Source organism: Sceloporus undulatus, chromosome 3, assembly GCF_019175285.1.
Source record: "Sceloporus undulatus isolate JIND9_A2432 ecotype Alabama chromosome 3, SceUnd_v1.1, whole genome shotgun sequence".
Classification (NCBI taxonomy): domain Eukaryota; kingdom Metazoa; phylum Chordata; class Lepidosauria; order Squamata; family Phrynosomatidae; genus Sceloporus; species Sceloporus undulatus.
In genome coordinates, this window is record NC_056524.1 from 35,422,253 (window position 1) to 35,438,919 (window position 16,667).

Genomic DNA, 16,667 nt, shown 5'->3' on the forward strand with positions numbered 1-16,667 from the left:
AGAACCACGAATCCACACAGGCAATGTCTTACCAGGATTCATCTTCAGTTTATTTGGTCCATCACAGCATTCAGGCACTGATCCAGCACCTGCAAAGCCTCAGCTGACTCTGATGACAAGGAGCAGTAGAGTCATCAGCATACTTGTGGGGCCCAACCCACAAACCCCTTATGACGTCCTCAGCAGCTTCATATCTATCTATCTATCTATCTATCTATCTATCTATCTATCTATCTTTATTATGTATTTGTTAAAATATTTATATTCTACCTTATAGCTAAAGTTTGTAGAATCTGCAACACATTGCCTCCTATTCCCTTCCAAATGAGCTGATCCTGTAAGAGAAGGGTTAAAGGTTATGTAATTCTGCTCTCAAATACACAGTGAACAGCTCTATATTTATGGAAAAATTATATACAGGAAATGAATACAGTAGCATCCTTCCACTGTACCCAACAACTGGTACTCAGAAAGGTATTTCTCCTGAAACCTCAAGTGGTTTGTATATCTTGAGGCATAACTGTTGATAGTATATTCCTAGTTTTGCTTTGTTGACATAAAGATAGTGAAGGAAGGTGCATGATGGTTTTGAAATCTCACTCATGCCTTAATCTGAGATGGAAGAAAAAGATGAGTTTTAGCTTTTCACCCAATTTGATGTGGGTTTGGGGTTGTCCGCATGGGCTGCCTTTCATCATCCACTTCAGACGACATGGGCCAAAACTCCAGGATCGGGATCATATTTGATCCTGGCAGACCCTGTTTCAGTTTGATCCCTGGTTTATGACAAAGGTTTGGAGAGGAATGCAAAAATGTAGTATCTGAAGTTAAAAAGAAAAGCTGTTCTGGCTTCCAGTCAGACTTAATATAGCAAATGTGTTTTTTACATTTTTAAATTCTATGGGGATGCTCTTCAGATTGTAGTTTTACATTTGTTGTATATATTTAGTTGATTTAAGCAGTAATCATAACAGCCCAAATGCCTTACTAAAAAGGTAAGATTTTAATTGACTTTTTAAAGGCTGATACATACTTGTAAATGGATGACTATCTTTTGTAAAAAAAATTCTGCTAAATAAAAAAAACCTCTCTCACTTCAAAGTTTATATATGAGAATAATTCTTTTTCTTTACAACATTAGATGATAAATGTCTTAATTAAATGTATGAGGCAGGTAGATTAGTAAAGAAACATTGTGAAATATAAATATTTTGTAAATTTATCTGCAAAGAGCATTATAATTTTTTAAAAATAGTTTTCTATTGTGTTTTGAATTATATAATAGTAATTTACGTGACCCTTTTTCTAATTCCTGTTTATTTGTTTGTTTTTTACAGCCATTCTACAAAGTCTGTTATGGATTTTGTCAACAGCAATGAAAATATCATTTTTGTACATAACACTATCCACCTCATTTCCCAAATGGTAGACAATATTATTATTGCCTGTGGAGGAATTCTACCATTGTTGTCTGCAGCAACATCTCCAACTGTAGGTACAATATTTCCATCTAGTGGATAAGTTGTAAATTGCATGCTGAGAACAATGTGACAATAACACTTTGCTTTTCATATACTTTTTCTAAAACAAGAAAAATTGCAGTTTTTTTAAAAAAATCTGTTTTCAACAGGTGATGTTGTATTGAAGAAATGTTTTATGCTTCATTTATTTTTCAAAAGTCCCCAAATACCAAAAAAAATCTCACTGTGTTTAACCATTTTTTGAATGAAAAATATTAAGAAACACTTTCTCTTTGAGGATGGGGACATCTATGAATATTTTTTAACAACTCCAGTTTCAAAAAAATAGAACGAAGTATAACATTTTACGTATTAAATAGAAAGTGTTTGAATGTTATCTTAGGTCCAAAACATAACTGCAGAAAAAAATCCAGACTACTTTAACTGCCCTGGCTCAGTGCTAGGGAATCCTGAGCTCTCTAACAGAGATGTAAATGTCTCACAAAACTACAGTTCCCAGACTTCCCTAGCATTGAGCTAGTTAAAGCGGTCGCTGGATTATTTCTGCAGTGTGTTTTGGACCATACTTGAAAAAATACAAATTTAAAAGGACCCAGAATTTTATCCCTAATATGCTTTAAAAATACAAGAAGTTCCTTACATCAGTGAACTTTGGGGGGGGGGGGATATGTCTCATCTGAAATGGTACCATCCACTCTATCACATCATTCCACTGCTTGTTGAGACCACTAAATAAGCCTACATTAAATGATACTAAATAAAGACTAATATTAGATTTATATTATATGCAGTAGCATCACTTTTGGGCATCTCTTTAGGGTCACTTCATAAAAAATAAAAATAGTTCCCATTTCCTTAAGATTTTTTTTAAAAAAGCACAAGCTAATTATTTGTTCTTATATCTATATAAAAGGTATAAGAGCTTTAGTATTGTTTCTCTGTCTATATAATCAGTGTCATTTAAAAAGAGAATCATTTTACAAGCAAGAAGCACTATATCTGTTTAAGAAAAGGAAAAGAAATTATTCCAGTAAAATGCAAGGAGTTTAAACCAGTTGTTATTTCCACTTAGAGAAAATCCACTAAATGAAAGGAAACTTGATAAAAAATACTTATGTAAATCTCATAGAATTGGTGGGTATCCTTTAATAGGGACTTATAATTGGATTTCATCCTCATGACCTTTAGTTTGTCTTGCCATTAAGGCTATGATCAATATTTTTGGTCATAATAAAGGAAAATGTGTTCCTTGGGCAACTGTGCATAGTAGCATGTAGTATTGGCAACCATTTGCATGACTTATTTTTGAAGTAAAAACACAATTTAAAATGAGCATGTAGGTGGTTTTCTTTGTCATTACTTGATATCCCAAGTAGTATAATGAAATATTTAAATGAAGGCAATTTTTGCATGCTTAAAAAGCAATTATAATATACAATATTCAGCTTGCACAGGAAAAAATTAACATGGAGTAAGGGATTGCCCTTAGACTTTTCAAAGGAATTTGAAACAGCCTGAAGGAAGTTTTGGTTTTTATTTGAAAAAGTGACCAGGATTCAAAGTGTTACTTTACACATACCAGTGAAAGCATGACTTTTCTTTTTTTAAGCAGCACATCATATGCTTTTGAAAAACTTATCTTCAGTTTCAAAAGATGCTTGAGAAACATATGTTTGTAGCTCTGATGAGAATTCAGAACTAGGTACACAGCTTTTGGAAATCATAGCTATTGAGATTTGGTTGAAAATTGTGGAACATTCCAAAGTAAATACAGCTGCTATTTGGGTAATGAATATTGTTAGATAGCCATATTACTTTGTCATCCAAATTCCTGACCCAGTGCATTTCATAGTACTACAGCTGATCTGTGATTGCTTTGCTGTGGCAGCTTTGCCTTGCTGAAGAGAATGCTCTTTGGGAGATGATTCATAATATGTTCCAAAGTTAGTGTAGTTCAGCTGTTGCTGTGAAATATTTTCAGCTGAAATCTTGAAGGTCTAAACCCTTAAAAAATTACTAGCAAATCACAGGATTCTTGAAATTTCACAAATTTCTGGGTTTCAAAATGTGGGACAATAGTATCAAATGCATTAAAAGTTAACTGTTACATTGGGTAAGTGCAATTGAGGTCAGTCTGTGGTGTGTACAAATGCATTCATCACATGCTTTGTTAAATATTCACAAATATAATATAGAACCTGGGCTTCCATTTCAGTTTTGATAATTCAGCTTATAATATTTACTGTCTTTTATACCTAATAAATAATTTAATAATTATGATATATTAGTATACTTAATTGCATATATTACAAATGATGACATACAATTTAATGTTTAAAATTTAGTATTTTCATTTTAGATCATTTTTTAAAATTAAAATATTCAACTTGTAAACTAAAAATGTGTTTTAGAATAGTAGTTTCAATTTACATTGTGTTTTCATTTGACTGTAATATTTCTTTTTCTTTTTGTTGTAATCTGTTGTCTGCTTTGTCTGTTTCATGTCCAGGGGTCTAAGGTCAGTATATCTGCTACAAGTTTCAGTTCTTAGCTTTTTGGAATTTATTTTATTTTTTGTTCATTTTTCACTTTTTCAGTCTTCTTTTAGAATGAAGTGAATAATGCACTATAAAAATGTTTGTTTGTAATACTGTAACATGATTACTGTATATTGGGCTAAAACTAGAGATAGCATGTCCAAAAATGTGGCACATGCATCACATAATATGGGGCTACCTACTGTCCATTCTGTATCTCCAATGTGATTCTTCCTACAAGTTATGTGTTTCTTGAATCCTGCAGGGCAGTGCTGCTCAGAGTGGTGGCCCATGCACCAGCAATGGTCCTTAAGCTATTGGTTGCCTGTCCCTTGAAAACTTCCAGAAGAGAAAGAAGTTGTTGTAGTGAATGAGAACAAATATGATGCTGGTCCCTGACACATTTGGGGGGAAATCCCTGCTGGCCCACCACATCAGATAACTTAAGAAGCACTGCTGTAGGGCATTTCCACATAATAAAGTAGTAGTTCTATACATATACATTCAGTAAACTAAAGGAAGTCCTCTTTCATGATTAACTATGGGACAAATAATATGAAGAAAATGTTATCAAGCAAACACTTTAGCTTGGATTATATAGTGGATAAAACTAAATAGCAATAAGTTCGTGAATCTGGAAGACTTTAACTTGTGTTATGGTTGGCATGCCTATTTATGCTACGTGACAACCAAAATTCTTAAAGACTTTAAACACCATTTCATCTGCAGGTCAAAATAAACAATTGGGAAAGAATTAAAACATTATTCTATAGAGGAATCCCAGGCTAGGTATCACCCCAAGAAGCTTTCTATGGGAGAAGTAGTAAGGGTAACAGTTGGTTAAGATACAAGAATTTAGTAAAATAGAATTAGCAAAACCATTATGAATTAAAGCCAGTGGAAGAAATACTGTATATACTTGACTATAAGTCAATCTCATGTATGTCGAGGGCAAGTTTTGGGGCCAAAATTATGGATTTTGCTATGACCCATGGATAAGTCGAAGGTAAAATTCAGGGGCACATAGCAAACAATCTAAAGGATGAAGCAAAGCAAAACAATGTCAAAGAGCGTACAAAATTCCAGCAGACATAACTCTTTGTGCTTACTCTTAAGACTGGATGGATAAGAGAGTAGAGGTGGTCGGTGCTTCACATATTATATTGGTTTTCATCAGGAGATGATTCCTTCTTTTAAATAAGAGTTAAGATACAGTACTTACATTGACCCATAGATAAGTCAAATCAGGTTTTTTGGGGTCAATTTTTTGACCTAAATTTCTAGACTTATACATGCGTATATACAATAGATGACATTGAAATTAAAAAAAAAAAACCACTGGTAGCTATATAAATAATTAACAGAGAGATTTAAATCGGACTATAAGCAGGATGGGTTTGAATGTGGACAAAATGAATTAGATAAAGCCCTGGAAAGAAGCGATGAAAAGTTAACATCAAAATTATACAAGATTCTGATAGAAAAGAAATTAAGTGCAATAAAGTAAACAATGATTAAATAGGCTAAGGATATAGAAAGAGAACTGGATTTATATAGTTGGCACCAAATAAGAAAAAAGACTCGCAAATTTACAAAATGTCAAAATATTTAGGGGAAAAAATTGAAAATAGAATTCTGTTGTCATTTAACTCCAGTTAAGATTGATAAGATGTACAAAACTGGACAAAATAACTGCTGAAAATGTGAAAAGAATATAGGCTCTTGGTGTCATCTATGATGGAAATGCCCTCCAGCAAAAACAATTCTGGAAAAATATTCATGGTGCAATCTGTGAAATTTTAAAAGTAAAACGTCATATGATACCTGAGGTGTACTTACCTAATATGGTTAATAAGTTATCCAATGTAAAAGCAAGGGGCAATTGGAGGCAATTATTATATATGGTCTCTGCAGTGAGGATAATTTATGCCACAAAACTGGAAAGGTCCCCCTCTGACCTAGATGTTTGGTTAATAAAAATGTTAGAGGTTATAGAGATGTATAAGTAGACACAAGTGATAAATGGGAAGTCATTGGAAAAAGTTGAGAAAGAATGGGAAACCCCAATAGAATACTGTAAAAGCAAATGGACTGGAATAAATAAAGAAGGAAAGACAAAAATGTGATTATATATGTGCATATAAGCATAGAGAAAGTGAAGGAAAAGGGGAGAAATAAGTAAACATGCTTGCAAGTAGAAATGTACATATTAAATAATTTATTTGTTATCTCAAGGAAATTAAAGAAAATATCTGTATATTGAAGCTAATAATAATAATAATGATAATAATAATAGTTTTTATTTATATATATATATATCCCACCTCTCCCTACGGATCGAGGCGAGTGTACAACAACAGATTTAAAATTACAAGTCAGTTAAAATACAATTCTCTTAGCATAAAATCTTAACAACATCAACAAACCTATACTGGTACAATATCAACAAGTTTCCCATACATGCTCCGAATGAAGTGTCGTCATAAAGCTGTTATAGCAGATCAGGGGGTAGACTCACCGGAAGAGATCCGTTTTGAGTGCCTTCTTAAAGACATCTAAACCAGGGGTAGGCAGCCTTTTTGAGTCGGGGGCCAGGTTGCTGTCCCTCAGACAACTGGGGGGCCGAAGCTGGGGGGGGGAGCTTCCACCCTCCAGGGCCGGCACGAGCGGAGCCACGCACTGGGGGTGGAGCTTCCACCGAAGCATCATCATCACCACCACCACTATCATTGTTACAGCAGACTTTTGTTACAGCACTTTGGAAAGTCACACTGTCTCACCTTCATAAATAATAAAAATAATGAAATGAAATAAAAAGCAATAATAAAAATAATGAAATAAAAAACAAAAATAAGTGTTATATATTTTTAAAAAATAATAGAAAAAACCCAAGGCAGACCTGAAATGACTCACCTTTCTACCTCCTCCCCCTCTTTCTCATTGAGAGGGCATTTTGCAGAAAGAACACCCAGGGCAAGTAGTAGTAGTAATAATAATAATACTAATAAAGGTACAAGCAAAGAAATTACTAAAATGCAATTGAAAATAAACTACAGCAAGCATGAACACAGTTTCAACCCAGAAAAGCCACAAGGTGTTCAGAGGGGATTTTGCAGAAAGAAGACCCAGCTAACCCCCTCCCCCAATGAACCAACCTCTGGCCTTGCTTGGCTGCAGCTGCTGCTCTGGCTCCCTGGCTCCCTCGCTCTGTACTCCTTCCTTCTTCCTCCTCCTCCTTTCCCTGCTCTTAGGGAGGAGGAGGAGGAGGGCGGAGGGCGAGGTGGATCCTGCTGCAGCCCCTGGAGCCCTGTTGGAGTGCTACAGGGGCTGCACCAGGCCTCCTACATGGGCGTCGCCATTTTGTTTTTCAAAATGGCGGCTGAAATCTCGCGTGACCTTTGCCATCCTGAGGTCACGCGAGACTTCGGCCGCCATTTTGAAAAACAAAATGGCGGCCAGAGCGGCGAGAAAACGGCGAAAATCGGCGGCAATCGGCGGCAGGACTGCGCAGGGGCCGGTAGGAAGGCCTTGGCGGGCCGCATCCGGCCCGCGGGCCGCAGGTTGTCGACCCCTGATCTAAACCGTCCTAAAGCTGGTTTGAAATGGGTCCAGATAATAGGTTTCATCCAAAACAGCTTGGAGTTGGAGGGTGACCACCCTCTCGATCACTTTGCCCAAGAACGGTAACAGGGAGAACGGTCTATAATTATTTCTTATTAGGGAACCTAAAGAGGGTTTTTTAAATAGTGGTTTAACTATCGCTTGTTTCAATTCTGATGGGAATATTCTCTCTTTAAGGGATGTGTTAATTATGAGATGTAAAAAAGTTTTCATCACATCCCCCCCCCTCAACCACGATGGGCAAGGATCGAGAGAACACGTCGTCCTCCTTACATTTCCAAGGAGTTTGTCCACTTATCAAAATGATCCAGTATAACTGAGTCCATGGAGTCACTGGACACCTTTCTTACTGATTCTTTTACAGTGTCCATGTCCAGATCAGCCTTTATCTGAGAGATTTTATCCGCGAAAATATCATTAAAAGCATCACAGCAGGCTCTAGATGGTTCTAATAATGGGTTCAGAGTGAGAGGCAGTTGGGTTAGCTCTTTAACCACCCTGAACACCCTAGACATGTATAAACACATAAAAAGGAACAGAAGTGGATTAGAATAAAACCCAAGTCTGCACAAGACAGAGAGACTACAGGAAGCCGAAAAGTCTGAGTAAAATACTATTAAAATTTATTTTGGTGACTTCTTGTATATATGTAATATGTAATATTACTGTAACATGTACAATATGTCAAAGTGAAACTGAAGAGATCTATATTTGCTGTAACTTCAAATACATCTTGGCAATAAAAATAAAGATTAAAAAATGTTAAAAGTAAAGATAAACTAGTTGTAACTATTGACAGTTAGCTGAACTGGAAAGACTAATATCAGTTTTTACATTGTTAATGCAAGGCATGGTTGATGTAACATAGTAGACTAAAAAAGGGGACAAAATGATTTTGCAAAGAAAGCTTTCCTCAAAAAGCCCCCATAATTTCTGAATGCAAAAATTATCTGTATGAATGTAGGGGCAAACCACATATATGTGGGTTGATCCATAGTGGTAAAAGGTCAAGGCAAGAGTCCAAACTGTAGATAGGGATCATATCTATAAATAGTGTATGCATCCACTGAGTGCCTGTGCTCATATAGCTAAAGTGATCCTACACACATACACAGGAAATACCAAAGGGTTTTTTGTTTTTTTTGTTTTTTGAGAAAGTGCAGCCATATAAAAGAAAAATATGAGGGGGGAAAAACTGAAAGAATTAATATCTCCATTATTATTATTATTATTATTATTATTATTATTATTATTATTATTATGCTTTATTTATATAGCACTGTAGATTTACACAGCGCTGTACATACTGTACAAACAATAAAATAAAGTAAACCTGCCCATGGCATACAATCTAAGAAATAATAGCATAATACATATAAATAATACATAACAATACAGGAAAGGGTACAATAAAGTAAAGCAGGCAACAAATTAAAAACGTCAAAAAATAAATAACAATCACATAATGCCTGAGAACACTTATCTGAACAGGATGCTCTTCAACACAGTTTTGAAACTGTCCATGAAATCTTACCTTTGTCAATCTTTACTGTGTTATAAAACTCTTTGTTGTTGTTTTTCTCCACCTGGAAGACAAGCAATGATGCTCTGTATCTTACTGTGTTCTGCTACACTTAAACAGTGCCTAACCTTGTTCTTCACACAGTGCAGTTGCCACAGGAGTAGAAGCATCTACCCTCTCTCAGTTTACATGAAATGTAAAGCATTTGCTTATTTTTTACTCAGTCATATTGACTGTACTGTAGTTTGATTGGCTACATTATTATCATGTTTCCTACACAATCCCTGATTGGTTGGGATCATAGAGGGATAAAGTATACCTGACCACAACATACCTACACCCACATTACAGGCAGAGTGATGCAGCAGTGGAGTAAGAAAAAGAGTAAAAATAAAAATGAAAAATGTTATTCTGGGAGATAGGCTTGAAGAGGGCTCTTTCCTTTCTTTTACCTTTGGGAATTTTTAAAAGGTTAAAAAAAAGTTTCAGCTCTAGTTAATATGTGAAACTAGTCTTGTACATAAATTAATTACTTTATTGGTCAGAAATTGGAACAATTCACTGTCATGTTTTAGTGGCTATAACCCTGTTGATGAGCATAATGTATTGGCAGCAGTGGTGTGGCAATGGGTAAAATATGCCAGTGCTAATATCCATCTCTGCCAGAAGGGAAAACTGTCTTACCATTCCCCAGTCTGTTCAGTAGCCTACAGGACAGATTTCTTTAGTGATAGAGATAGCTTTTTCTGCTGTGCCCCCTTCCACTGTCACTGCACACTACTCCAAAACTACTTTACACTGGTGTAACAGAACATTACATTAATGTAAGACAGCAAGAGGTTTCCAGACAGTGTTTGTAAGTTTTCTATGAAAACGAGTCTTGCTGCATGGTGTTGTGGTTTGAGTGTTGGACTATGACTCAGTTCAAACCCCCACTTGGTAGTGATCTTAGGCAATTCACATTCTCTTAGCTTCAGAGAAGAGCAAAGATGAACCCCCTCTTAACAAATCTTGCCAAGAAAACCTCATGCTACAATCACTTTAAGGTTGCCATGAGTGAGAAATGTACATAGTAACAAACTTAATTTTAAACTTGTTAAAGTTAATGTTTACTTAAGAAATGTAAAATGTAATGGGGTTGAATATAATTTATTTCAATTTGATTATAACAGGGATGTACAAAGTGCAACACACTGGCTGCATATGCCCTTCCCCCAGCTCTTTAAGTGGCTCCCATTGTCCCCCAGAGGTCAAAACCCAGGGTCTTGCAGAGGTTATTTGCTCGAGAATGCTCCCAGATGCACTCCAGGGGTGTGTGAATATTAAAAAATGTTCCTCCTGAAATACCCCCAAATGTCCACTAGACGGCAAGGGACGGATTTCCACCACATCGTGCTGCCTTCTTGGGCCAATTTAGACCCAGGAGTGGTCTTTTTTAAAAACAGAAAATAAACCATAAATCATTTCCACTCACTTCCTGTTGTCAAAATCTCATCTCCTGAGCTTTAAATGGCTCAGGAAGGCCCAAAACATATCTCCCAAAGAGCATTTGGGGGAGGGGAGAATTTGATTTTGTATTGTGGGAGAAGATGCAGTGTGGTGTGGCCCTCCAAGACCCCCTAGCCTACCACAATTGCACACCCCTGGATTACCCCCGAATGTAAGGTTGATACAGTGTCATTTTGTGTGTGTATGTGTGTGTACGAATCTTAGCATAAATCATTATCTGGGTTGCTCTTATGTTTATGGTAGGTATATAGTGAATCTAATGTATTTTTGCTGATACAATTCCAATATAACTTTTGGCACTGGTGACATGTCACTTTTTAAAATGATCATATGAAGAGGGCTTGATTTTGCAATTACACTCATACAGGCAGGATTTGCACAAATGTCGTAGGAAAATTTCAGTGCCAAATACTTCTGTTGTAATTTCACATGCACTTGTTCATTTTGAATTAATTTGAAAAGTCATTGCATGAAATGTGTGTGTGTATGTGAGCTATATGAATTCAGAGTCTTGTGACATCTAAAAGACTATCAAATGTATTACATCCTACAGCTCCATGCATTAGAACCCACTTTGTTAGGCACGTAAGAGCTATCGTAGCCTAAATGCCAGACTGTATAGTCAGTTATGACATTACAAAGAACGTTTCTGCCAGTGTACCTCCGAGGCAGAACCAAGTCTTTGTCCTATATTTGGGGGAGGGTCTTTATTGATAGTATTCTGCTCTCATTTCCCCAATGATGCAGAAAAATACAGTAGATCTTTGAGAGCTTTTTAGCCTCCAGTATTGCTGTTTTCAATGTCGGTTGCTTACGTGGACACCAAATTGTGAACCCTTTCTCTCCAGTCCCACACACTCATATGAATTTAGTCTGTTGGCATGGTATCAATTTACTTTCTCACATAGGAATGTTATGCTACCAAATAAATAGCATGCAATTATGAGTTCATCTCTACTCATTGTCATTACTATATTGTTACTATTCAGTTTCTTTGCAGTTTCATCACAGCCAACCTGCATAAAGGAAATCAGTGAAAATTTGTGCATTCATGCATTCAAATGTATGATACTTTTAGAGTTCTAATGCAGTGACTTTCTTTTCAAGACTGAATTGGAGAATATTGAAGTAACTCAGGGTATGTCAGCAGAGACAGCAGTGACTTTCCTCAGCCGCCTGATGGCTATGGTTGATGTACTAGTATTTGCCAGCTCACTAAATTTTAGTGAAATTGAAGCTGAAAAAAACATGTCTTCTGGAGGCTTAATGCGACAGTGCCTAAGGCTTGGTAAGTTTGCATGGAACAGCTCAGTGCATTAAATAATTACTTACAGATCAATGAAATGAGGCCACAATGGAAAAAAAACACATGTGGAATCTGACCTGGTTTTGACTGTGATGAAATAACTTTGTCACATTTTTCCCTTAACATGCTAATGTTCAGAAATACAGTCTAAAATGAAAATCTAGATATAAATATTTTCAACAAGCACAATTGTTTCTAAAACCAGTAGTAGTTCTGATGTGGAATGTACTATTTTTATCTAGAGATTTGCTTCTGTTAAGGATTTTTTCTTCTGTAATGCCCCACTTTTAGGAATGTATTTTTTTTTTCAGAAACCCCCAAAAGAGAGGCCAGGAATTGCTGAGAATATCTGCTTATTTCCAAACCATCATTAATTGTCTAGTGGCAATTAACAGTCATTTGTTTAACACTGTTAATCTCTGTTGCACAATAATTCATTTCTTATATCATTTTTAATCACTAAACTGCATATGATAAAAGAATAAACATTTAACTTGGTAGCAGGGCTGGATGATAGAAAGCAAGTTTTATTCTAATGCATGTTTAAAAGTTGAACCATTTTAATTTGCATTGAAAGAAAGATAAGTGTTATGCATTAAGAGATATAAAGATTCCACAGTTGTTAGAAGGAAATCTTGATTATAGCTTAGTCATCAATGCAGGACAAATATGTTGGGCTATTGATGGACTCTTTGTTCCAGCAAAAGAATAACAGGTACATAAATAAGGTTGGGTTTTTTTAAAGGTCCTGACAGCAAATCAAACAATCCTTTTTACATAGTTTTCTACCAACACTCCCACAATATACTATTTAACAAAAACAAAACAAAACAGTATAACTGTTCAACTTAGGTAGAAAATAGTTTCTTGGCTATACAGTATTGTTTTAATTTTTAATTATACAGTGAAAATTCTTTCTTTTTTGGAGTGAATTTATTTTTAGCTGTGAAGTATGATGCAATCAAAGAGTAATGATGACATCTAAAAGAACTTGTACAATCTCAAATTTTTGCAAACTTAGATCTGTTTTATGCATACATATTCAATAGATTTTTACTCAGCCACTCGGCTGAAACACTCTTAAATGTTATGATGGATATGTTCCATATTACCATGCTCTTATGCCAACTCTTTGGCATTTACTCCTTATGTTCTTTCTCTGTCCATAATAAGCTAGACCACTGGACCATCTGGCATAGCACTAGGCACTCTAGAATTGGGACTGGAACCAGCTCTTCGAAGTGCCCAGAAAAGGGCCATTTCTGGGCTTCTAAATATTGCAAGGATTGACTCTCAGACAGAGTGACCAGAGGTCCTACTTTGCCCAGACATGCCCTAAATTTCAGGCTTATGTCCAGGCACTCAAAACGGATCTCTTCCGGCGGTCTTATCCATTAGACTCCATATAAGAGCTTATGGTGATGTTCCACTCTCAACTATGATTATTGGCTACTGATGAACTGTTTTTTTTAAGAGAACTAATAGGAATTTGGTAAATTCAGTATTAGTGTTTTATCAATTGTATTTGTACTATTGTATTATTTTATTGATGTAATCCTGCGTTGATCCTTGGGAGAGGCGGGAAATATAAAAATTATTATTATTATTATTATTATTATTATTATTATTATTATTATGGCATTTTAACAAAGGTAAGTTCATCAGAAAAATATGATTGAGTGCATAATAAAATTTAAGCTAAATGAAATTAATTTATATAATAGCGTTTTAGCTTTTATTTGGGAATGTCCTGAATTTTTCTTGCATGTCCTATATTTTGGCTGTGTCTTGTCATAGAATCATAGAGTTGGAAGAGACCACAAGGGCCATCCAGTCTAACCCCCTCCCATGCAGGAATGTACAATCAAAACACTCCTGGCAGAAGGGCATCCAGCCTCTGTTTGAAAACCTCCAAAGAAGGAGACTTCACCACACTCCAAGGAAGTGTGTGCCACTGTCCTCCTTTGCTGTTTTAACATCTGGTCACCCTTCTCTCTGAACTTTTGTATCCAAAATAAATGTTGCAGCACTAATTACTGGCCTTTGAATTGCACATAAAATTCTAGAAATTGTAAAGACATGGAGGGAGGGCATAACATGGCTTGGCTTGTATTTTTACCTCTTGTTGTTCACCGCCCTGATTTCTTAGAAGGGCGGTATATAAATAAAAAATTTTTTTTATTATTATTATTATTATTATTATTATTATTATAACAGTATTCTTTTTGATACATTTTGATACTAAGCACACAAGATTGAGAGAAGTGTATCCTTACTTCGACTTGATCATAAATAGGCACCAAAATAGAAGTATACTTTTAAATACTTATTGTGGAAGAACACAGGTGTTATGATTTAGTATAATTTCATGGTGCTTTTTTCATTTTATTAATGTACAAAAATTGAGTTAGTCTAATTTTTTGTTTTGTTTTTTAGTATGTTGTGTTGCTGTGAGGAACTGTTTGGAGTGTCGACAAAGGCAGAGAGAGAGAGTAAACAAATCATCATTAATCAGTGGTAAAACTCAGGAGACCCTTCAAGGCATAAGTGCATCTACTGCTGCTAAGGTAAAATATTATTTCCTGTCCATTTCTTCTGTACACTGGCAGATTATATATTAATGATAATTGGAGTGTTATTCAATAATGATGATTTGTCACTCTGGATTATACTTTTATACAAATGTATACCAGTCCTGAAAAATAGCAAGATCAAGACTCAACCAATGCAAATGAGAAATCTCCCAGGGTCAGGGGTTTCCCAGCAGACAATGAGCACTAATCAAGCAGACATTAATCCTCCTTTGCATACTCTCCCACCCTGAGGCCTGCCATTAGCAACAGAACAATACACATGCAAAACACTCCTGCCTTTCCAGGTCACACAATATATATAGCCAACTCCTTTCCAGACAAGCACTTTCTGAAGATGCCAGACATAGATGCTGGTGAAACTTCAGGAAGAAACTCTTCTAGAACATGGCCACATAGCCTGAAAAACCCACAAAAAACTATGTTAATTTGACTGTTTCCTGTTCTCAGACTTACAATCTAAAAAGACCCAAAGCACAAGGAAAAGAGGATAGCAGTATAGGAGGGAGTTAAGTCCAGCAATTGTTTCCTCTCTTTTTCATCAGATTAATATAATGTAACACAATATATATCACGTTAATTTTTTTATATCATGTTAAAAATCTTAAAGAGATACTTTGAGTGTGCAGATTTCTGAAGCTGTATAATTGTTATGTGTTTAGACTCCACTAGAAAATGTTCCTGGCAATTTATCTCCAATTAAAGACCCTGATAGGCTTCTCCAGGATGTTGATATTAATCGCCTGCGAGCAGTTGTATTTCGTGATGTGGTGAGTACTGTTCTGTTACTGATTTTCTCAAAATATTAATGTGTGTGTTTTGTGTCTCAATGTACACTGAAAAATCAAGGATACTTGTCATTCTGCTATGTATATTTTTATTTTAAAATAATTATTATGCCATATTTATGTTTACATAGAATGCCTTTCATGCTTTTTGAAATTCAGCATGCATAAACACTTGATCACAATTGGTGAGGTCAAGAATTTTATATAGATGATTTTTTTTTTTTGAATTCTCATGCTGGAAATTTGTCTTGCTGTTTAATCTGTTAATATAGCTTTTTTGAGCTCTCCTTTAATCCATTAAATTACACTGTGAATCTATCTTTAAAATTAGAATTAAGGCTGAGCTGGTCTTCCTTGAGAATATTTGTCTCATAATTGTGTCCTGAAATGAATGTGAGATTCAGGGGGAAAATATTTAAAAGACTTTGTGGGGCTTACTTCTGTGCTCCTGGTAGATTCCTCTTGGTTCTTCTAGATGTGGTTTAGAGCACATGAATGAAATATACATGCTAATAAGGGGAGTGGTGAACCTGGCCAGTACCATGTCTTAGGCAAATTGGAATCAGTAACAATTTTAACACACAGCTCTCTACAAGGAGAATTTTATTGACAACACATCAATCAAGAACAATAATTGCATTGGGGAATAGTAAATACTGTGGTGAATCTTCCTAAGTGGCAAACAGTACATGCCAAGTGCCAACACATAGCTAACAAAATACAGGTTTTAGAGATGACAGAAGTTATCTCTCCTTGGTCCTGTTGGACCTTTCTGGGGAGAAGCCAGGGAGTATGGACACTCCTGGATAGAACAGTGTAAAGCAGTGGTTCCAATATCTTTTATCATTTACATCTACATGTGGATGTCATGGCTCCCCCCCCCCCAACTCGACATAGTATATTAAAAAATTTTGTTTGTTTGTTTAGTGTGCATATTTTTATTTGTGGTTTGTACTGTGCTGGGAACAATGAAGTGACTAGGATGGTAGTTAGACAAAGCTTGGATGAAGTAACATTTGGAAGACAACTCTGTGATGGTGGAGAATAAGATGAGGCTTACTCAAGAAAAATATGGAGATGCTCTTGGTCAGTAGAAACTGAACTGGAAAAAGGTAGAAGTCGTGTTTTAGACTGGACTGTACATTTCCACCATATCAAATGAGCTAAGGAGGCTCGTGTGCTTCTGCACCTGGCCTTGCTCCTGAATACTCAGCTCATGGCTGTGACTATGATCAAGAATGCTTTTACACAGATTCAACTGATCCACCAGTTACATCCCTTACTAAGTAAAAACTGATCTAGCAAGTATTAC

General features: G+C 35.7%; 2 protein-coding genes across 5 annotated transcripts in view; one reads left to right on the forward strand and one right to left on the reverse strand.

Annotated features, from left to right (window-relative positions):
* The window catches only part of LOC121925367 (stAR-related lipid transfer protein 13-like), a 1,219,986-nt gene that overhangs the window by 964,520 nt on the left and 238,799 nt on the right, over positions 1 to 16,667 (reverse strand). The window lies entirely within an intron of this gene.
* LOC121925364 (neurobeachin) overlaps positions 1 to 16,667 on the forward strand; it is a 205,311-nt gene that overhangs the window by 125,576 nt on the left and 63,068 nt on the right. For both annotated transcript variants that reach the window (XM_042457428.1, XM_042457429.1), the window contains exons 24-28: positions 1,338 to 1,491; positions 3,991 to 3,999; positions 11,778 to 11,958; positions 14,413 to 14,543; positions 15,230 to 15,337. In XM_042457428.1, the coding sequence (XP_042313362.1) occupies positions 1,338 to 1,491; positions 3,991 to 3,999; positions 11,778 to 11,958; positions 14,413 to 14,543; positions 15,230 to 15,337 (583 nt within the window). The remainder of the gene's footprint in view (positions 1 to 1,337; positions 1,492 to 3,990; positions 4,000 to 11,777; positions 11,959 to 14,412; positions 14,544 to 15,229; positions 15,338 to 16,667) is intronic.